At 35.7% G+C, this 23,817-nt stretch overlaps 1 protein-coding gene across 7 annotated transcripts in view; it reads left to right on the top strand.

Moving 5' to 3' along the window:
* LOC124166984 (hemicentin-1) overlaps window positions 1-23,817 on the top strand; it is a 316,617-nt gene that overhangs the window by 123,610 nt on the left and 169,190 nt on the right. For all 7 annotated transcript variants that reach the window (XM_046544739.1, XM_046544740.1, XM_046544734.1 and 4 more), the window contains exon 2: window positions 16,767-16,921. In XM_046544739.1, coding sequence (XP_046400695.1) covers window positions 16,767-16,921 — 155 coding nt within the window. The remainder of the gene's footprint in view (window positions 1-16,766; window positions 16,922-23,817) is intronic.

The raw sequence follows: 23,817 nt of genomic DNA, 5'->3' as shown, positions 1-23,817 counted from the left end.
CTATATTCACAACGAAGTTAATTAATTATGAAGGTTGCATTTTTTGGGCCTCACTGCGTCATCGTTATGATGGACACAAGAGTTTCTCCTGCATTCCAGTAGGTGTCTGTGTAATGGCGGCCAAAACACGGCATCAAGAATTTCGACCTGAAGACGCCTACACGAATTCAGGAGAAAATGCTGTCTCCATCACAATGACGAGACGGTGAAACCGACGAAAAATTCACCCTTCAGTACAATCGCACCGCGGAAGCCTTCGCACCAGCTTAATTCATTATCTTGAGAGGGTGGATAACGTCTAATATTTCCAATATATGGCCGGATGAAATACATAAAATTATCATTAGAAAAGAATGGCGGTGTACTTTTTAAACTTTGAATTGTAAAAAATTTTGAAAATGGCTTTCTCGATACACTCGATGAATTTTAATATCATAGGATAATTAATAAACAAGGGTAACTAAATGAAAAAGGCGGATCGGAGAGGATTGATGCGTTGCCTTAACTGCCAGTATCCGAGCCACTCCCACCTCGTTCCCAGGTGATGGACTTCAGGAGTAGATGAGCTACTGAAAACTACAAGGGAACAAGCGCAGCTCTATCAAAGTGCTACAAAAAAGGATGCTGTTGTAGTCTGCAGGTTTGCTTCCCCCAAAGGTAGTTCCACCCCTCAAAACGCAATCTGAGTGCGTGAAGGTCCCAAAGGGATATTGTATCAGGGGGGCGGGCGTAATTTGGGTGCGTTTCGGATCGGCCAATTACGAATGGGCCAATGAAATGGGGAAATGGAAAACGAATGTAATATACATCCCTCTTTCCATTGAATTCCCAAGTAGAACGACTAATCTCCCAATCTGCTTCATTTTTCAAGGGATGGCTGTTTAATTGTTATTTTTAATTATTATCACTGTCCCGGCAGCCTTTGCCATTTGCCAGCGTCACGTGGATGACCGGATATCTTTTTTTCCAATTCAGCCCAAAATAACTGCTGAATGCGCTCTTCTTTCCTCGGCCGTGAAAGCAAATTTTTACATTCCTATTATTCAGTGACAGATATACAATTACGCACGTTACTGACCCATAAGTCTCTCTGATCATTATTAAGTAGTTTTTTATAACTCCATGCAACAAATGACATTTCGTTAGCAAATATGGAATAATTTTAGGTGGCCTTGAAGGATATCCTGTGGAGGCTTCCAGTAAATAATAATGCATTATGCTTTTCCTTAAAGATACCTTTAGTTGATGTAGTTATGCCATGGCACTCTCTCAACAATGTTTACAAATAAATTGCAGAACACTTTGATGCTAACTTTCTTTGGCTCTAGTCGATCCTGCAACAAAATACCCTTAAAGTCATTCGTAAGCTATTTCTCAGGGAGAAGATAAAGGATTTCTCGAGGCCACACTACAGCACAAATTAGCAAATATACACTCTTGCAGTGTGAATTTACGGATGTAATCAATGGAATATTGAATGAAAATATCAAATAATCACAATATGAAATCTAACATCACGACAGCGGCCGTAATCTAACTACCAGGAGAGTCAAAACTCGTCCGCCTCATTATCGTCTCTGAAACAATCGCGCGTTAGGTAACACAACGAATAGCCACTCATAGGAAGCATTGCGCTTAACGGAATTCAATGGACAAATGAGTATGATTCCACTTCTTTTTATAATTTCACCATTGAAGGGAATACCATTGCCTTTTTATTCTTTACTTAGGTACTGTAGTAATTTTATCAGCAACTTCCATGCCCAAGTTAGTTTGCACCTTCTGTTAATTTTTATCATTCTTATCAAGTCCGTGATCACATCCAACATATTCGCCTTCTACTCCATTCCTTTTGACTCCCTTGTTCGGCACTAAGTAAACGTGAATACCCATCAGGAAAATGAGGCTAAACTATTTGGGGGGAACGTTGTGGCCTAATGGATAGAGCGCTTGGCTGCTGACTGACAGATCCTGGGTTGGAACCCCAGCAAAATGTAGCCTTCGGTCAAGTACAGTCTTCAGTCACTACAGATCCAGGGCTGATGTGGAAGGAGGCCCAGGGAAATGGATTCATCCCACCATACTAAATGCATGATTTAGACACTCGTATGGCTTAAGTTCCAAGGTGAGTTCTCTCACCGATAAAACCTTACTTTCGAGGTTTAATAACTGATTGAGTGAAATATTTGTAGTTTCATATTTTATATGTGTCAGTAAATACAGGAATACGATAAAAAAGATTCAGTATTTTGAATGCATAATATATTTTTCGCAAAATTTTAAAATCATAGCATAGATTAAGGTCGGCCTCGGTGGCGGCGGGGTAACGTTCTCGCCTGCCAAAGAAGAGGTCGCGGGTTCGAGTCCCGCCTGGGTAGGTTTCCCCGGTCCAGGGCATGGTCGTTTGTGTACGTTCACTTGTTACATTTGTTGAACACCCCGGTGTAAAATGGCCAATAAGAGCTGTATCCGGTGGTTTGAGAATAAAATTTTAAAAAATAAAATAAAAAGGTCAGAGTCAATTTATTTTACACAAATGATTGTTCTCACATTGATTCATACTTTTGCAGAAATATGAATTGCATTTGATACTTCTTTAAATTAGGCCAGTCCCATTTAAGTAATGATTAAAGAAAAATTACTTAACGTGCAAATTACCCTCAATATAGAGTGAAACTGATATCAGAGACGGATATCAAAGTAACATATGTAAATTAATCAACCTCAGATTTAATCACTTAACTCTTATCCAATTTTTCGAGTATCCTCGATTCGGGCGATGCGATGGGCGGAGTAGCAGGCTGTATATTCGAGGCGGTTTTTTTTTATCATCTGCAGTTCCATTTCATACGAAGCTATGTTGTTCTTTCTCCTTCAGAAAATAATTTTCAATCGAAACGCATATCAATCGTGCGTCCAGCTGATGAAACATGCACAAACATATTCCTTCAGGGTCTTGAATTTGCAAACAATTAGAAAGCAGTATGATTGTACTGATGACTGAAACCATTGCGAACTGTATTAATATGTTTCTCTCCTTTGAAAATAAGCATCGAAAAATAACGAAAATGTGCCTTCAACTATTACTGTTACCACAACGCATGCCTGGAGAAACTGTTTCTCTAAATTAGCATTTTGCAATTGTTAAGAATTATTTCGATCGGAAAGAAAGAGAAAATTTGAAGTAAATGCAGTCTCACTTTGTTACGGCCGACAAGTTCTGTGGGGCATTTTCTTATAATTAATTTTAATTAAATAAAATTTGCCTACATTTTTTCCCTCCATCACTAGTAAACCAAAATGCCAAATTTTAATCTTTAGTATTTTACATATTAGTTCTTCGTAACTCCGCCCATTTTAATGAATTTTCTTTACCAGCACGGTATTTTTTTGCTAGTTAGCACATTGAACCACTACTGGACTACAAATAAAGCCACTAATTGAAGCCGAAATGCCGCCAATTGACAAAACATGTTTCAAAGTGTTCAATTTCTTGGAGCCTATTTATGTCATATCACACATTTGTATAACTTTTCACCTTGGGGAAATGTAGTGGCCAACAATACCTTGGGCCTATGCAAACTCTTGACTGTATCGAGCGCAATGAAAAAAGTGACTGAAAAGCAGCAATGAAAATCCCCTATCATCCCCCGAAATTCTTGAATTAACATTTATTTTAAATCTTTTTTCTGGTTTTGATTTACATGAATTAGCTAATCGTTGTAAAAAAATGGGTAATTCAGAGATTGATTCGCAAACATGTGACATTTTCAACTATTTTAGCCGATTTATGTAATGTGAAAACCATTACAGACTTTTTATAATTGCAAAATTAGAGACCAACAACCAAACAAAGTGAGATCTAGTCCGTGTTGAGTATATGAACTAAGATTCATTTTTCCAGTGTGGATTCACTCCTTTGTCTATTCCATAACATTCCCGAACTGATAGAAAAATCAGTCATTTTCGGCGCGCAAAATGCGAGGACATGGGTGGCAACAAGCAAGGAACGCCATTAAAATGAGACGCTCTCCAATATAACCACCAAATTTCATCGACTTCGTACGCTAAAATCCCGATCCTATTTACAGTTGAGGCGTTTCTGCAACTAGAGAGATGGATGTGGACCCTTTTACCCAACGTAGCTTGTCTCCTTAATTTTTGCTACTGTTTTAGACTGCTGATTGGGTAGAATTGAGAGAGTGAAAACATTTTGGAGAATGATACAGCCCACTTATAAGAGAAGATTGAAAATAAATGGACTGCATATGTTTTTATCTCTACAAAAGGTAATATATCGCATAGGTTGTGGAGGATAGAGCTGCAAAATTGAGGGACAATGAAAATATGCTGTGTAATTAAATATTTGCCCATTCTTCAGATTTTCACTGCAGAACTAAACATGAATCAGCGACTTATAGTGATTGCTTGGTCCACAGCAGATTATAATATGATCAATTGCAATTTTAGCGTATGTTGAAAGTTAGAGGTCGCATAGGTATAAAGGTAAGAGGCAATTATATTTTCCTTGCAGTGCATACTTTATACCTTCTTCAGTATTTTAACGAGGTCGTAAGCGAACCACAGAAAGCTTTATTCGTAGTATCCTTTAGTTTTTTACTCTAAAAATGTTTCGAGGAAAACTGTTTCTGTCAGCTGGTGAGGAAATTTCCTCTTCCGCCCATGCCTTTTGAATATTTGGGAAAATCCAGGGTGTAATATGCACCACAGAACACACTACCATTTCTTGATCGTATTCTCACAAAAATCAGCCCAGATCATCAGGTGAAATCTCTCCTTTATTCTCTCCCTAAATTTTCGTACGATCGTAAGAATCAGTCATTAAAGGTGGTCGTAATGGGACGACAAGGGCGACATCAAGCGGGGAACGCCATTACTACAAGCTCCCTCCAACACTAACGCCGAATTTCCTCGGCTCCAAAAACGAAAACAGAAAGAGAGGGAGAAAGAGAGGGAGAAAAAGAGATGTGGGAAGGGGGAAAAACATTGGAATACCCGCGCAGGCACAAGAGGATGAAAATTCACCTCCATCCGCTGTCGGCACACTTACTACTCGTTTTATTTTTTTTCTTTATTCACGAACGAAATTGAATTAACGCTTCCTCCTTTTTCCCAAGCAGAGCACGACACCGTACGGAAAACGAAAAAGAGGAATGTAAAAGCAATGTGAGTACTTTTTTTCCAGATGAAAAAAAAGATGCCTTCCTTTCCATTCGGTTTATACACACATACCTATACATCGTTGTTTTCGTTTGTTTTTTTTTTCTTCTTTCTGAAAATTTATTTTTAAATTCGTCATGAGAATAATATTTTCATTCTTTCTCTGTTCTCACAACCACCACTTGAGGCCTTCACACGCCGGTAAAGCGGGAGAATTTGCTCTGGAAATGTGGTGGGTCGCCTCTTTCCATCCAAACACTTCCCCTTCATTGCTTCCTGCTCGTACTTAAACATCGATCACGGCTAACGAACTTACATATATATACAAACACACTTTCGCGCACATTAGGGGGTACCTTCTGCTCCACGTGTGCGCGACGGAAACAAAAGACCCCGCATGAAACAATAGACCAAAGCCATTGTCGCTCCACGAAGAGAACTCCAGACCGCCGACGGGTAATCAGTCGTATATATGGGTCGTTCGCGTACTATATCCACCTATACTGCGCGTGAGGAAGATGCAGGAACAAGGGGCAACAATTGGTTTCGTGTTTATAAATAGAAGGTTGGTGGATTGCGGGGAAGGTAATAGCCAGGTCTTTTAGTTTGAACGGTACCCAGTAAACCGGGTAATTTTGTCTCACTAGCCTACACTTGCTTCACATAAACGTGCCTGCCAAATTTTAATTATATTAATTTGATCATTTTTATTTCGCAATCCGTAGGCCTTTTTTCCTACCAATTCCCCAGCCATTTGAGCAAAGGGACTGCAAATAGGAGGCTCAATACTATCCCAAAGAAGGCTGATTTCTGTTCCAGCTGCGTTCACATTTTAATCGATTGTCAAAAGTGTCCACGGCGCTGTGATGAAATCAATGCGATTCACCTTTATTATACAGTTTGTATTTGCGAGGAATACCATTGAAAAGTAATGAATTTGATAGATCACATTATCATGTGAACAAATTTCGGTAAATACCCCTAATTATACCTTGTTTCCCTGGGTAGGTCGGTTCAATTTGTCCGTTAGCGACGCGAGTGGCGACTTTTGTAAAACCATTTAAATGCGCGGTGGGTGACAACACGTTAAGAGGCCGACTTGAGGGTCCTTTTTTGTAATATTTGTGCACGTGAGTTTCGGGTAACGCGGATGAAGGTTTCTTTTTTCGCTTTATTTATCATATTGAGGCCTATTTGCTTCCACTTTGTACACACATATTTACTTATTTTCCTTGTTTTCATTTCATCATTTTCATTTTGCTGTTCTCTTTTCTTTTCTTCATCTACCCCTCCCCTCAAAGGGCGTTAGATGCGCGTACTGTGGTTCTACGTTTCAATTTATCGCGCATTATCAATTTCTTTTGTTCTCATCCTACATTCTCCTACTCTATCCAAGACAAAAAAAAAACACTTCCTCACACCGTTGGTATACTCCTATGTCACGAGGACTCACCCTTGCTTTTGGGAATGAGCGACTTCAGTGTGGGCTCGGTTTTAATTGAATTAAGCACTGTGAACGATCGAGAGTAGTGGAATTCCTTTCTCATCTCCATCCCCCTCATTCCGTTCCAACGAAACGTTACTGCAGCATCCCTCATCCACTAAAACGGAGCGGTCCAACGATTTTAATCTATCATAAAACCGGAACGGGAGCAGACCAAAGTTTTACGTTCATCCTCTCCATTCTTCTCTCACTCAAAATAGCTTCTTGCCTCCAGATTAATATGTCCCGAGTGGAGAAAAATGGAGCGAATCATTCAATTTTGAAGACCTGTTAATGGTTTTTACACTTTTTGATCCAGTTGAAAGTTTAAACCTTATTTGGTGCTTATGCTGGATATATCAGTACCTTTTGAATAAAATATAAGTATTGTTATGTATTTACAGAAACATAGACAACGGATTGTAAAAGATATAAGCCATGTCATCTCTAGGGACTTCATGAAATCCACAAGCCTGATTTTACTATTCTGATTTTATATTCTATAGCTTTCACTAACGGCTTTTAGGCTCCCATTGACGTCATTTTTATTATGAGTGAAAGTAAAAGGTTAACATTGGTACTAGCATTAACCATTTCCTGTATTTTAAACATTTTACTTTTATTTTCATAAATTTTAATTTTATATTTTTTGATGGTCTTACTCGTAAGTTTATTTGATCTCTGTACCTAATCAAGTGAATAACATATTAGAAGAGTATTTTTTAAGAGATTCTTAGCTTTCTGGCCTTAATGTTTTTGCCAGCTGCGTAGTTAGTATATTAATATTCATATTTTCATGAGTTTCTAAATATTTTCAGGCTTAATCAAGCTTTATTGGTCATGATTGTTGGAGTGCCTCTGACAAAATATCTTACCAATTCTTTGCTAAATATCTTTCATTATTGGGCAAAAAAATTGATATTTCATAAAATTATCTAATATCATTAGCTGAAAATCCCCTATGTCGGTCCCCTGTTGACATTTAATTTTACTCGGTGCATTTCAATTCGAGGAAAGTAGATTTATTTCCACTGCTAAATTAATGGATGCGCTTTGCCTCGTATTTTTTTGCTTTTCGGTTAAATTTAAATCCAAATTCACTCTTGAATATTGCCATTCATTGTGCGCTTTGAATAGCCAAATCCATCAACTGAGCTAGTTGCATTGGACTAATTGTTTACCGTTTTAAGCATGAATTCTGAAGCCGAAATTTTCTCATTAATGTAATATTTTAAAATCAATCATTGCTATTTTCTTTGGCTTTGGTTTTCAATCACCATCATTCAAATTTGTCTGTTTACTCTTCTGTCATTATTAATGAAATATCTGTCGAGTTCCACCCATTTTACACTGAATTTTCATTGGCTGGTGTTTGCTGTTTTGTAACGTTTTATTCAGAAGTGATTTAAAGTATAACTGAAGCAATGTGAGTGTAAGCATTACAAAATGTTGCCTCCCAAATATTCTCCATGGCTTCTATGGTTTCTGTTACAAAAAAATAGTTGTCTTCTCATATTTAAGTTTACTTTCTCCGATGTCTACAATTACAGTGTTCAAAGATATGATCAGAAGTGAAATTGAAATTGGGATTCAAGGAGCCCGGTTAGCTTAGTTGTCTCCGCAGTGTCTCCGAAATCAAATGTTCGTGATTTGATTCCCATTCCAGAGAAAAATTTTCCATGGCAATTAATGTTTCAATATGCTATTCACTCATCTCATTCCCATTGTATTTTTTCTCTTTTTTATTTCATTCCCTTAATTTTCAATATTAATCGTGAACTATTAAATACGCTCTCATTAGACATGTTATATTGATAAGAATTTGATACTTCTAAAACCTTTGTGGAAAGTTTTATTTCCTTTCTTGACAAACAGAATCTTTTGTATTTCAATAAAATTTATATGCATTTTTATTCAATTTAAACTTGCAATCTTTAATGCTTTCTTTTTTAATAGCTAGTAAGTTTTTTGAAATATATTTATTTGGGAGTCGGTGGTGGGTCATAAATTTCGTAAAACTTTTATTGCATCTGAATTCATTCATGAGGTGAAACATTGTAACGTAAAAGCTATGGTGAAAGTCTGGTTTTATCATTTTACTCTTTTAGGAATTTCATTCAGATTTCTAATTGAAATCACGGAGAAAAATTGTCCTCGACTGGACAAGTACGCTTATAAAAGACAAATTCTAGTTGAGAGAACCTCAAAGCTACATTACATGCTCAATCTTACTCTCTTGTCATTTCTTCTGGTTAGTAAGCATTTATTGGAAAACTGCATTGGGCCTATTGGGTCTGTATTGATACTTTAAATCAATTCTATCAGAGATCTTTTGTTATGTCATCTCAATCTCGAAACACTTGTGTTATTTTTCAAGATAAAAAATCAAGCCTATTACATGGTTTTTTCCATGGTAATTTTTTCAATTGCCACCATTCCTATTTATATATTTACTCTGTTTTTATTATTAATGAAATGTATGCCGAGTTTCAGCCATTTTCCTCTAAATTTCCATTAGCTTGTTTTTGCTGTTCTGTTACGTTTTATTCAGAAGTGTTTTAGAGTTTAACTGAAGCAATATGCGTGCAAACATTGAGTTAATTGGCTTAAAATCAAAGTTAGAGGCACAAATAGAGGCTCGTGCTCTAAATCCCTGCTAATACACAGTTAAGTATTTAATTTTGCATTATTTTTTTAGAGTAAGAAGCATTATAGCGCAGTTGGGTCATTTCACAAAATTTGGATCGCGTGTTTGTCCCTTAGGTCATTGATTTCGATCAGATTGGGAAAATCATCTTGAAAAAAACCTTCCGAGTCTTTTTTATGTGTGCAACGCTTTACAATGTATTGCAATTGTGTATAACTTCAAGTTTACGATGACATCTTCGCCTTAGATGTCATTTCCCCGGAAATAAAGATGTACTCTTGCGTTAAGCCACGGCTTTAACTATTATGAGAAAAATTAGAGTTATTATTACTATAAAAATTAGAGTTATTTATGAGAAAAATTCATTTTCTATCATTTTATAATACAATCAAAGTTTCATAGAAAGTCAAATTTTATTATGGGCTTCTATTTTTTATAGTTCTGCCGATGCGAAGACAGCATCAAGCATAAAAAGGCTATCTTGAGTACCCTCGCCCTATTTCATCTCCTCGCCTTCGTAGAATTGGCCTTCCCGTGCAGGCCTCGACACGGAAGACGATCACGGACATTCGCCTGTCCGGGTCGCACAATGCTCTGTGCTACCTTCTCTAATGCTTTTGTCGTTCCTCTAACCACCCATCCTGTCTCTTTGGCACTCACCCAACCGGAAGGGCCCTATACGAAAGACGTCGCCTCAAATGCTCCGCCTCCATTCCGTTGCGGAATAATTAGCTGTCCCGGACGCATGAATCTTGCAATCGGGGGAAGCGAGCGAGGGCGTCGGTGTCCATCCTCTTGCGTGTCGCATTGGCGAGGAAGACGCCCGGAGACGCATTTCGCAAATCGACGCGAGTGCTCAAACCGCACGGAGAGCCACCGCTGCTGCTGAATGCGATTCGGTGTGGCCCAGTTAGCTGTGGTTACACCGCACGCTGAGGGAGGCGGTTTTGTAGGAATAGTGTGGAGGGAAAGAGCGATGGCCTGATTTTTTCTTAATTTTACAAACAAATTTTCATTTATTTACCGTCTAAAATCAGTTACCTCTTAAGCAAAAAGTGACGTTTCTGAGGAAATGAGCTGCAAGTGTGAAATTTCTAAAACTGTGATTAAGAAGTGATCAAATAAAAAAAACAGAAAACGATTTTTTTTCAGATTTTTTTATTAGTTTACTAACGGAATTTTAATCTATTGACTATCTAAAATTAACAGCCACGTACAGGGGTGGATTAAGGATTTTTTCGGGGGGGCAAAAGGGTCTGACAGGTCTTCTCATATTTGAGATGAAAAACAAAACACAGCAATTACTGTAGGAAATAATCAATTTATTTTGATATGAAAGTTATTATAATTAAATTATAAGATTGAGGTTCCGCAATAAAAAAAATTACACGAACGTAATGATAACCATATTAAAAATCTTGTCTATTTTTAAAGCATCTGGGGGGGCACGTGACTCTATGCCCCCATAAACCCGCCTATGGCTACGTTGCAAACTTTAAAATTTATGAGCAAATTCGCTCCTAATACTATTTTACAGGTATTATTGAAATTTCTGAAAATGTTTTTAAGGATTAAGAAAATACAAAAAATGAATGATATACTTCTACACAAAAGTTGACGACCCCTAATTATCGGAAATATTTTTCTCCAAATAAGTGATGTTATGTTCACTATGCAGAGAGGCATGAGAAACTTTCTTGGCGACTACCATATGAAGGTGATAGCGGGAGAGATAGCAAAATTATTACGCGTTACTACTTTAAACATTTACTTTTATGGTGATCCTAATTTTGAAGTAGAATAATTGCAAATACGCAGAGATTTAAAACTATTGGTACGCTAAACATTCAATTGGATGATGGGTAAATGTTTTTGTTCGGACCGTTTGTGAACCTAACTGGAAGGATACCGGGTGGTCAACAGGCATTTCATTTATTTTACCGTTGTACGTGAATACGAGTAATTGAGGAAAAATTGAAAGTTATATCCAACATTCAGAGCGGATATGTTCCCTTTACATCATAAGAATGTCCAAAAAGTTTAATTTACATGCTGCGACTAATGGAACAATGATAACCAGTATTTCAAAAAAATAGACGTAGATGCAAAAATTAGCTACAAAATCCTTTTTATTAAAATAAACACATGTAAAATTGCATTATTGGATTATAAATGTATATGAATGTAATTGAAAATACGAGAGAAATCACCAGCATTAATTCATATTTTCTGAACATTTTTAAGGCTTCTCTCAAATTAATACAATCAAGAACATTTAATTGGAAATATAGAATTATTAAACATTTTAGCCGAATCTCGAACGAGGAAAATTCTTATTCCCACACAAAAGAAGAATTAATGGAATTTCCCTCCACAGCGCATCATGAGAATGGAACATTGCAAAAGTAGCAACCACCAATTCAGTTTTGTATTTAAAAAAAACGCTTCCTACCCAAAGTTAAAAAAAATGTATTTCTTATCCTACCTTATTCAGCTATCGGGAAGATATTTGAGAATATTTTGATGTTATATAATTCTCTTTAAAGCTCTGGGCTTAACTTAAATCTAAACAAGAGTAATTCAATATTACAGTTTTCGTTAGATCCATCGTAATATATTCTAATTATTAAATTCATCTGTTATTTATTTTGCATGCCTTTGCCACTGCGCTGAAAATGAGATTTAATACGTTAATTGGAGTAGAAATGAATTAGGATCATTTTTTCAGGGTTACTTTTTTACGGCACCCTTATCTTTTTTATTCATGAGTAGTGATTCATACTACGTGTAGCTGCTTCATAAAATGCTTTTCATGGTATTTGAAATTTAAAACTATTTTTAATAAAATGGTACAATGCACCCTGGAGGATAGTTCAGGAAGGATAAATGAAAATTCACTCCGAGGTGAAGTTTTGCCATAATTAAAAAATGTGTAATTTTATGAAGGAGGCATATTCACTCCTGATAATTACGGCCACATTACGAGGCATTCTGCCGTTAGTGAGAAGAAAGATGAGAAAGCATTTTGCCCTTCTTTCCAATTAAAACATTGTGGAAAAAAGTCTAGCAGTTCAAGCGTATGCATATCCTTTGAATATTTAAATTTCATTGCGCACTAAAATGTACTAGCTGGCATCAATGCATTCATTTGAGGTAATTTGGAAAATTTCATAGTACATGTCGTTTCGAATTATGAAGAGTTCGTCATCATTGATCAAGATACTACAAATATTCTGAATTAGGTGAAGAATACATTCTGCTCCAAACCCTAGCAGCAAAACGCAATATTTTTTCCTTTCTCTATGATAAATATATTAAATTGCTTACTCGCCGAATTATAGCTCAATATAATTTTAAATTATAATTGTGGAGTGAATCAATGAATCCATTACCATTATTAATTTTAGTCTCTTTCTATTATTCGATGTTTATGACCCCTCACTAGGATTGAACAAAATGTACTGAAGTATTGGTATTTGAATACTTACCAAAGTACTCAAAGACTTTGAAGCGTCAGTCAAATATGTGAATTCGCATACGATTAGAAAAGCATTTCATGACTTGTGGTATATGTTTTATGAGCAAGTGATTCTATAATCAGAACCCTCCCTCGAAATCTAGGTGATGTTTATTTTAATTAAAATGAAAATAAAAGTGAGAGGATATCTTCGTAAAATCCAGAGAAACATTTATAGTAAAACATGCGGTTTCTCCCGTCAGTGCTAAATCAGGTTCTTAGATTTTGCAAGGTTGCTTTGATTTTTTCACGAAGAATAAGGACATTTGATTCCGTTCTATAGCTATTTTATTACGAAAAGTAAAGTACACCATCGGTAACATGAGTATTTGAGTATCCGTTTGATTTCACGAATAATTGCAACAAATTATAGGTAGTATATACTTACCCTTGGTCTAGAGAAATTATACTCCCATCTAGCCTCTTGTATTGAAATCCCCTCCAATTCCGTCCTAGGCTCTCCCCCTGACTCCAAATCTAGATGTCCGGCTCGTAGGTGGACAGCCGATTCCATTGGATTGCATCGTCGATGACAAGTGCTTAATTAATCACACGCTTCGACGACAGCAAACTCTTCCTCTGCCACGATGCGCCCTGAGGCACTCATCTGTTTCCCCGACGACTGGTGCCCTCTGAATGGTGAACTGCACCCCACTATGTTTGCTTTCACGTATCCGATGATCGTAAACACATTCGAGCTCAGTGGTCCAAATTCACGTGACGTTTTCTTTTTCAAAATCCAAGGCTTTTGGCAACGGGTGGATTATAATGCCGTCCAATATATGCATGATTATCCATTGCATATGCCATCACGTTAACATTTTTCCGTGTGACAGATGTTTTAGAAACTTAGAATCCAATTATTCTCATATCATTGATTTCGCCATGGGTAAATATTTAATAAGTGTACGTCATTTTTATTTGCGATACAGCCCCCCAAAAATTCCTTTAACTTTAATTTGTCAGAATTTAAGGTCCTATGCTTGATAAATGATTGCATTTCTAAGTGCAGATTAGACTGACCAACAGACTTTTCTGGAAATGAGCGTTTCTCACATTTAAACTGTTCCAGGCCACCAACATTATGCATGACAGTCGAATGAATGTATGATCACATTGCATATTTAGTCGTACAACCAATTTTCCTTCAAATCTATCTTAAATTTTTTCCTATATTAAGGAAAAATATATATCATTCATGGGTAAACATGAAACAAACTTAAGTGATTATTTTCTCGATTCGTCGCGACAGTACGGTCCGTAACTTTTCCATTCTGTTACAGGCTTTCATACTTGATTACCATTCACAACAACTATAAGTTTGATGCATAACAGGAAGTATCCAGTAGATTTTTCCGGAATAGAACATACAGTTGCGTTCCATTGTTTTCATTTTAGTGTTACGCCAAAGGTATTTATTTTGTGCTGACATTTTTGAATAATTTCTTGAATAAATTTTTCGTGACGGGGCTGTAAAATTCTTCCCCGAATTCGTCTTTTATATCTCTCTTTTTTATTTACGTAGCCAAGGAACGTTATGCCTTAATGGATTGGTAAAATATGATACTTCATCAGTTAGCTAATATCAATGATTTTTTTAGGATCGTTGTTAAAACCGCAATAGGCGAGTTGTTCTTAGTTATTCGTTTCATAATCATAAACATTATTTTTGTACCATCAGATTTCTTAATGGCTGAGTGGTTACTCAAAAAAATGGTTGATTAAAAATTTTCAATGAGAATCAATTTTTTTTTACACGGTTGCATTCTTTGTGAGATCGAAACCTATCAATTTTTACGGTAAAATTATCCCTTTTACGATTAAAATATTTTGCAACATATTTTGGATGTAACTACTAAGAAACAATTCTCATTAACTTCCGTATAAGTTAACTTCATGAAAGCATCAGAGTTTTATTTCGTTGATCCTATCCTTAGATATTTCACTGCGATTCTTAAGTTAATAAAATTTCGGGGAAAGTAGATAGGCTTTTTTTTAAATATATTATTGTGAAAATTCTATTAAATTAATTATTGGATTTAAATAAAAAGGTATTTTTATTAATGTATTGAAAAATGTGTTCCTCTAGGAACGTGCCATACGAAACCCATCGTTGAAGCAATTGTCGCCCATGCATGGTAAAGTTCACCGTCCTCGTTACTTTCAATCTTGTATGCCATATTACTTTGCATATTTTCTCTGGATTAATAGCCTTGTTATGTGCCATTAATTCATCATCATCTGTATTTGACAGCACATGTAACAGCTTGATTATTGTGTATCCCGGGAGAGAAGCTTTTTCCTCTCTTATTTGTGTAGTTCTCGAAATGTCCTCGTGGTAAGTTCATGCAAAATAAATAATTTTATTTTTAATATTCAATCCATACTTTATTAAATATTGGATTAATTTCATTTCTGTTGCACATTGCAGGAATCTCTCTCAATATCAATATTGTGATTCTACGAAATGTCCAGTTTTAATGAAAAAGTTTTCGTTTCACTGCGAAATTAATTAAATTGCAGATCTGAATGGCATATGTCATTGAAATAGCTCTTAGATGTAAGTATGCCTTTGATTAAATGCCATGAAACGTACAATAAAGTGATGTAAAGCAGCATGTTTGAAAGATTTTGATTGATGAAAGAGTTTCTAAAATTAAATCACTGAGGAAAAAATAACATGATTAGCGAGCAGAATAGCTTTAAATCGTGACTCGGTATAGTAATGATAGCAATTAGATGACAGATTTTACGGTTTCTGCTATTAATAAAAGTCCTGCGCTAAATTAATACTTTTTATTTATCAATTCTTGTACACTATTCTACATTTGGATTTTTACTGTTGAGTTATTAGGATATAATTATATTAGTCCGGCATATCATTTCGTAGTTGTCGTTATATTAAAAGAAGCGTTCAAGTAAAGTTTATGCTATAATATTAAAACCGCAAATTTCACTTTCCATTTTTTGAGCTTAAAAAAAGAAAATTTTGTAATCATTGAACTATTAACCAGCTTTCAATTTAATTTGTTGTTCAAGTTGCTGGGTAAATAGCCAAAATTGATTTAAATGAGTACCCTGTGAACAATTTGGTGAAAGTAAATCTTCTCATATATATTTCGTTTTCGAGGCTTACTTTTTATTTTTTGAGTGTTAATTGTTTAAAAAGTAAAATAAGTTGCCATATTCCAGAATTTTTTCTTTGTGACTAACATCTCTAAACTCAGTTTTTCTAATACATAGGCTCAACCCTATGATTTTAAATACTCTACCCCAATGAAAAATATTTGATTTTTTACTTAATGTAGCAGTTATTTCTATTTACACTTCAATTTATGGTATGAATTAAGTTTATGCCGAGTAATTTAGGCCGTGTAAATATCGCCACACATGAGAAACCATCACGCTGAGAATCGTCGAGTACTTCTTTTTGTCATTTTCCAATAGAGCTAAACTTCTTCACTTATATTAAGCGTATGGAATAAACTTTTCTATCAAAATTTCCTTAGGCTTCTAACACATTTTTAAATTTTCACTGCATCTCCTGTTGCTATCTCAGAGTTAACAATGGCAAACTGGCGTATTTGCTTTTAAGTCTTCCAATTTGATTCCTTCAGTAATACTTCGTAAATATTTTTCTTCCGATTTCGGATAAAATTCTCTGCTTCCCCTTTATAATGCTCTGTTAGCGCGATCCTAACTCTATAAATTAAGTAAGGATTTTACCTATAAAATATACTTGCCTTTGGGTTTCATTATTTAAAAGTGAATACTATTATTTTTAGGTATATTTAGAATTAGTGAGATACCAATTTTATATCATAAAGTTAAGAAAAATATCTTACTCCTAAAAGGACTACTGTTCCTGAAGTTCTAGTCATGTCAATGTCTAGTTCAATTCAGCTTTTTAAAACATAATTTCTTTCTATTTGTTACAGAGCTGAACTAAGCTACGATCCCAACGTCACCAGGACCTATCTGCAGCTGGGACAACTCACTCTTGCAGATGAAGCTGTCTACAAGTGCGAATTGACCTTCCTGGAAGTCAGAGATGGCTGTCCAGTTGTCCAATTCGTCAACCTAACAGCTCTAAGTAAGTTAAACCTCAATCATTCCCGTTTAGTACTCAAAATAGTACATATGACTGGTTTGGTATTATTCCTTAGTCACGAATTCCTGAAAGCAGTTTAGCCCGAGCCATTTTATTCTACTTTATTTGAAAACACCCTTTTCATAAGGTATTAACACCTTTTTTCGGCAATGGCTACGCTGAGGGCCCACTTGCGTGTAAAAACTTTGTTTAGGCCCTAGCTTGACTAGAGCCAGGTTTAGAAGAAGTTTCAACTCAACGTATTGTCGTGACAACAAAGATAGAATTTCAAACCTCGCTTACCCTCCTCCTGTTCCTATGTATATTTTTGTCTCAATCTTTACTGCATAGATTAGTCTAATTTTCTTGATTTGATGGGCAGGTTTGGATAGGTGTGTTTTTAGTTGACGGTAAATCGGGAGAAAGGAGGATAGTATTAATTTTAATAATTCTTTGAGCTAACGAAGATTTATTGTTATTAAGAATGGAAACTGCATCAAATGCAAAAACGGCATCAAACTCTACCCACATATCGCAAAGTGGGAATCAAATGATTGTGAGCAATACGGAACAAGGTACCAGCTATTGGGGAACTACCACATTATCGCCGTAATTTCCATCAACCCGCGCAACGTATGCGCGAATGGGTTGCGGAGAAGCAGGCGTCATTTATCACGTTCTTCCATTGAGTATGCATTCAAACAACAAAATTGCTCTACACATTAGGTATTTAGTTATTGCAGACAGAGATCTTCCTTTCCCTTGAATTTGATTTTGAATTGCCACAATTAGTTGAAGGGTGTGGAGCTACTCAATATTTTACGTATATTTCATAGTTGTATTTCGGTTGCAGAGGATCAATCTAACATGTTTCTTTGTGAGGAAATAACGCAATTATAATTATATTAATCGATAATATTAGATATAATATTATAGATTTAAGCTTTTAAAAACATCTAGATTAAAGAATACTTTTGTTCAGCTAAAATTATGCAATAAAAACAGTTTCAATCTCTACGTACGATGGATCGCAACTGAATGGCAGGGAATACTTTTAACCAGAAGGAGGTTTATGTGACTGCATAGAAGAAATAAAAATATATCCAATATAAATGCTACTTTCAATTTAATCTCAGGATTTAAGCTTAACTAATCCTAGTGAAGCAAGTGTTTTAATCAATATTATTGGCCCGTGATCATGCAGATTAAGTGAGTAAAATGAAGTAGTTTTTCATTTTTGGAATGTCCTTCCCTTAAATTTCATTAGGCTGGAAGGATACTTCTTATAAAATATATCAGTAAAAGAAGCTTATTGCGCATATATAGCTGAATAACGGATACCGATTATATCCACGCTAAAGAGTGTGAAGAAAATTGAGATAACGGATCGTTTGGATATTGCTCGAGGTGTGGCAGCGTGATTTAATCCTTATTCATTTCATAGCACATGTCAAACTCTTTCGTTTATTTAAATTCCTTCACTCGGCAGGGCACCGTCGTTCATTCCCCTGCTGTTAATGGTTCCACCTTTCCCCGCAGTGCGACAGCACCTCTGCAAGCATCTTCGCCCGTTCGCCCAACACCGATCCCTTCAGGTACCAAGTCGTAATCGGAGCTTACGATTCCCACCAAGGGTCGCAGCACCGTCGGCATAAGCGGATTAAATGCACAATATTGCACACCTTTCCACACTTGACTGTTGAAGGAGAGTCCTAGATGGCTGGTATACATTCCATCTAACCTCTATATACATTCATGTATATATGTAAACGTATACATACTACGTATTTGTATGACAGTGGTACATGTGTGTTAGGCTTGGTGCCGGAGTAAATCTCTCCATGGGAGTAGGGTGTTATGATCCCGGCCGTCAAAGCAGTGGTCATTGCGAATGAGCACCCCTCCGTTTATGCTATGAAGTGGAGGTATTGCGACGCAGTGACCTCTATCCGATAGATAAACTGGGGGACGGGGGTTTAAGCTGCGTGGGGATTAGTCTTCCTGGATCGGAGTATAATGTGAAACGAAGTAGGAAGCACAAGTGATGAAAAGGGCCAGAGTATAGCATTTTTTGTCAATTATGTGCGTATCCTAAGGTGAAATGCTTGGAACCGGAGCCGTAATGCTTGACATCGATGCTTTCTACAGTTCCTCATTGGGTTAAAAAGATGTATCACCCCGTCTCAGTTGGTCATTTTTACTTTTTAAACTAATTTAATACTAGTTTTACAATTTCCGTACTGCTCTAGGAGACTCCATTGATCTAACTCGTCGTTGAAAATGAAAATTATCAGTAGATATTCATAATTGGTAATGAAATTTTTATCAAGATAAAAATTAGTTGTAAATTCTTTTCGGTGGTAAATAATGCTTTAAATTGACGAATTTATTTTCAAAATTTTCCTTGACCTACGTTTCCGCCAGGATCCGTTAATTAGCTCCAAATTTCATAAATAATTACCATGATATTCATGTCGTCCTAGTATTTTTTTCCGGTAAATTGACTTATATACGCATATGTCGTAATGCGCTCTTGTATGTATTAATCGGCACTAAGAATGAAGGTTTTTTTGGAGACAACCGTCAGTATTAATGGAAGGATTATTCTTCCAATGAAAAATGAGGCATTTGTTTTTTAATGATATAATGCAATTAATAAAATTACCGATCTGAGAATAATTTCCTTCTTTCATTGATCTTAACTATATTATGTATTTCTCAAGCTAAGCGTGTATGTTTTTTTTAATATTAAATATTATGCACCCAATTTTATTTTCGGTAAAATTATATATTTTTGATGGGCTCAACAGATGAAAGCTCGTAAAAAGGGGTCTAAAATGACACCTATTTTTAACCATGGCACGAATTTAATTCTTATTACTATTATCAATATTTTTAACGGCATAACATGTTCTAGTGCTAACAGTAGTTTCTGATAGTACACACATGAATTTTATTTATAAATAGTATCTTAATTTTATTATTGCTTTTTTATATATTTAGGACGCTCGACTTTCGTATTAATCATACGGGGTCATCATAAAATAATGGTACAGTTTCAGAGATTCATGGGAAGATACCAGATCTCACACCTTGCGATTTTATCTTGTGGGTTTACATCAAAACCGTTGTTTATTCATTCAAAACATTCGCGACCTGATCAAGATTATTACAGCAACCACATAGTCATAAACGAAATAATGTCAAGTAACGTTTGAATAGAAGTTATATTAGACAAGTCCTTTAGACATTTTTCGAGCGACTGGGATTGAAATTTATTGACTTGGCAAAACAAACTTTTTGAGATGAATAGTAAAAACATATACTTTAAGTAATACCGTTTTCTTTTAAACCATGTTCAAAACCAAACCATTCTTTATTATAACTCTGTCATTGTGTCATTTCAACCTTTTTCGTTTTATTTCCTTTCCTTTCATTTCGAGCATAACTATCAAAGACTTAAGAAATTTTTTGAACGACTGAGATCGCACGAATTGAAATTTATTAGCTGCTTTAAAAATACTGTTAGAGACTGTAAATTTGAAAAAATATATATAAAAAACTATAAGTAATTCTGTTTTCAGTTTAACCATGTTCATAACCGCACGTGTCTTTTTGTGATAACCTCGTATATTTATCGGTGTCACTTTTTCTGTTATATTCTGTAATTGGTGACGGTTTTCGATTTCAAATGAAATGCTTGATTCGCCTTGCTTTCCTTTAAGCCATAACTATCAACATTCCTGAGTCTTGAACCATCGATGCTGATGGCCGGGAGTGTCAGATTCATGTGGAAGCGTTGGTTAGGCGAAAATGGGAGGATAAGGGATATTACGGGAGGGTTTGGGGCCCGAAGCGTGGCAGAAGCAATCTTGTAGACTTAGGCCCATGGCGTAAGATTGATTTGTAATGTCTCCCGGGAAATATCGCGGCTATTTCTTATTTGCGTCCCTCTCATTCTCCCCCTCGCCGTCAGTTTTCGACCTGAGGCCATCGCATTTATTTTTTGTCAAAATAAAATCGTGAGGGCGAGCTTCTGCCGAATGCGGTGTTGCTATGCGCGTTTATCTTCGGCGAAAGAACTAAAAGCGAGAAATCAAAACCTCGGGTCTCTATTCATAATTGAATAAAAAGATAACGTTTTCTATCGATGACCTCATAGTTTTTATTAGTTTTTATCAATTTTATGAACATTAATTTTTAAAAATAGTTGTTGCTATTGCTATAGCTACCGCCAGCATTCCAGGATTAAGTTCGGAATTTTCATTAGATGGGGCACAATAGAATTTCCTATCCGGACATTCTTAGATCAGTAAACATGAATCCGAACATGAATTCCGAAGTAAACGTGAATCAATGTCTGCATCATATGACCACTCTTTTAATAAATCTTTATCCTTTGCGGTTTCCAATTTTTCATAGTCGACAATACTGTAATTTTAGAATAAATATGTGTCATTCATTAAGAAAGCAAGTGTTATATCAATGCTTAGGAATTTGTCTCTTCAGATTAGGTCTACTACTAAATAATAGCTCACTAAAAATAATAAATCCACTCCCTAACGTGATTTAGACCTTTGCGAACTTAACAGACTTATTTTCTGTACCTGTATCTGTATATTTTGAAGCCTCATTATTTGAAATTAATTTATTTGATGGAACGAGTATACTGCAAAATTACAATTGGAATATCAAAGAGGAGAAATTATAAACATACCTGCCATTTTCTTCGTTTTTCTGAGGTAAATTTAAAAAAATGCTACTGTGTCATAAGCGTCATATTAAACCGTAGGCAGCTACATGCGAATCATAAACACAGTTCTCCTCTATCTCCTGTCCACTAGATAGGAAGCCGAAGAACTTACTTCATTCAAAGACTTTTATCGGCATTTCGCCTCTTGCAGACTAAACTTTTACGATGTTTGGCGGAGGATCCACCTAAGATAGCCATATAATGTGCTACAGTGTGTCCTTGTGATAAAGACAAGATGAAAGTGTACAACCTTCTGTTATCTCTCTCTCTAAGGTTTTCCGCACCATGGGAACGAGTCTCGGCCCCTCATTGGACCCTAAAGGAGCCTCACGATCGCTATTGGTGGACTTCATCCGTTATAGTTGGCTCATATGAGTTGGACGATGCATATTTACGAGAAGCCAATGTTCTCGAGTAGCTTCCCGGTTATCGCACATGATGATGCTTTATACTTGCCTTCTTGGGCACTAGAATATTTTTACTCTTTTTTACTACAGTATTAATTTATCTTTTAAAATTCCTTTTGGTTATTGGTATGCTCCTGAGGCATTTTAAAAAATAGCCATTTAATTAAATACTTCTTTATATTTATAAGATCGTAAGGTGACTCATCACTCTCGATCATTTGGTGTTACTCTTCTTGTAATGTGCCATGCTTCATGTTAAAAGCTTTCTCTGCCATTTTGAAACTTAAACATTCTTGCAGTAGTATTATTTACGAAAAAAAGAGTTAGAATTGATAATGAAATTCGTATAAAAGCTTTAATCTGAAGCTGTATGTATTTCACAAATTCCTGTTTGTTTAAGCCAGTAAGGTTTTACGTAACATGATTAAATACTTTACACCATCCAGGGAATATAATTAATCGATTGATTATGGTATTGGCTTTTTATTTTTGTGACCATTCGGGGCTGCAATTTTTTAATTAGTAATTTAAGATTTGAAATGTATCTTGTCTTCTTGGACATGTGATAGAATGTAGGTACGTCTTGAAGTTATTAAATTAAATAAATTTTAAGAGTGCCTTGTTTAATATTTACATTTTGCGTTTCTCATATTATCCCCATTTATATAGGTGGTTTCAGCTTCCTCAGCTGTAATTTTTGAGTCATACGTATATGGTGTCGTACGTATATACAAAAAAACGATGTTGGCGTGGTATTTATCAGCTGATGGAAAGGGTTAGCCTGCTTTGGAGGGGAGAGTACTTGACCCATTTCAAAACGAGGTACTGATTGCTGAAAAGTGAAATTTAGCCATTAGGTCATTGCTCTCTTATGCTACGCCAAAAGGCTTGAACAACCCTTCCCGCACTCCACCGAGGCCATTTCAATGCGATCGTAAGAATAAAAAGCGTGCTGCTTCCGAGTTTTTTGTGATATGTCTTTGATTCCTTTTTCACATGAAGAAAAGAGAAGTCACTTTGTACAGTGGATCCCACGTCTACTTTTACGCTAAGCCTGTATCCTTAGCTCCAGGAAGGAAAAGCGTAGTAATGTTCAGATCAAAAGCCATTTTTGCCCGTCATTCCTCATCTGTTCTTCCATTTTCATGAATATTGTTCCTTTTTATAAAATCGCCTTTTAGTGCATAAAAGCAAAGGCCATTTCATAAATAACCATTTTTTTTGACGCTCTCTAGTACAAAGTTTTTTCCAGCAGCAAGGAATTCAATTTTATTATTTTTTTAGATAAAATCTTGAATGAAGGGACTTTGTGTGCTTCAAGCATTTGTATTTTGAGTGCACAGAGCATTTAAGAGGATGCCATCTAGTCTTGGATCTTTTCTTAAAAAAAGGATATTTATCAGTAATGGTTTACTGGACTTTCAGTCATTTTGGCTTGAGCAAAGATCCAAAATGTTTGAAAACACTTGTAAATGGCCCAAATGTCCACGTTCCTTAGTAACTTACGCTGTTGGTGTTCCTGATATGTTGAACACATGGTAAAAATATTTAACTGTTTTAAATTTAACTCAACTTGCTCTAAATCTCACCAGTTTATATTGCATAGGCAGTAATTTATCGATATAATTACGTTTTATCTGTTGAATTGTGTGGCGATGTTTAAAATTTCAATCATTCTTTGCCACGAGGTTATTTAAATTTGGGATGATTAATTTTTTAATATTATCAATTTTAAGTCT

The sequence above is a fragment of the Ischnura elegans genome, chromosome 10, assembly GCF_921293095.1.
Source record: "Ischnura elegans chromosome 10, ioIscEleg1.1, whole genome shotgun sequence".
NCBI classification, from domain to species: Eukaryota; Metazoa; Arthropoda; class Insecta; order Odonata; family Coenagrionidae; genus Ischnura; species Ischnura elegans.
The sequence above is the reverse complement of the archived record's forward strand: the minus strand, read 5'-3'. Positions and strand labels throughout refer to the sequence as shown.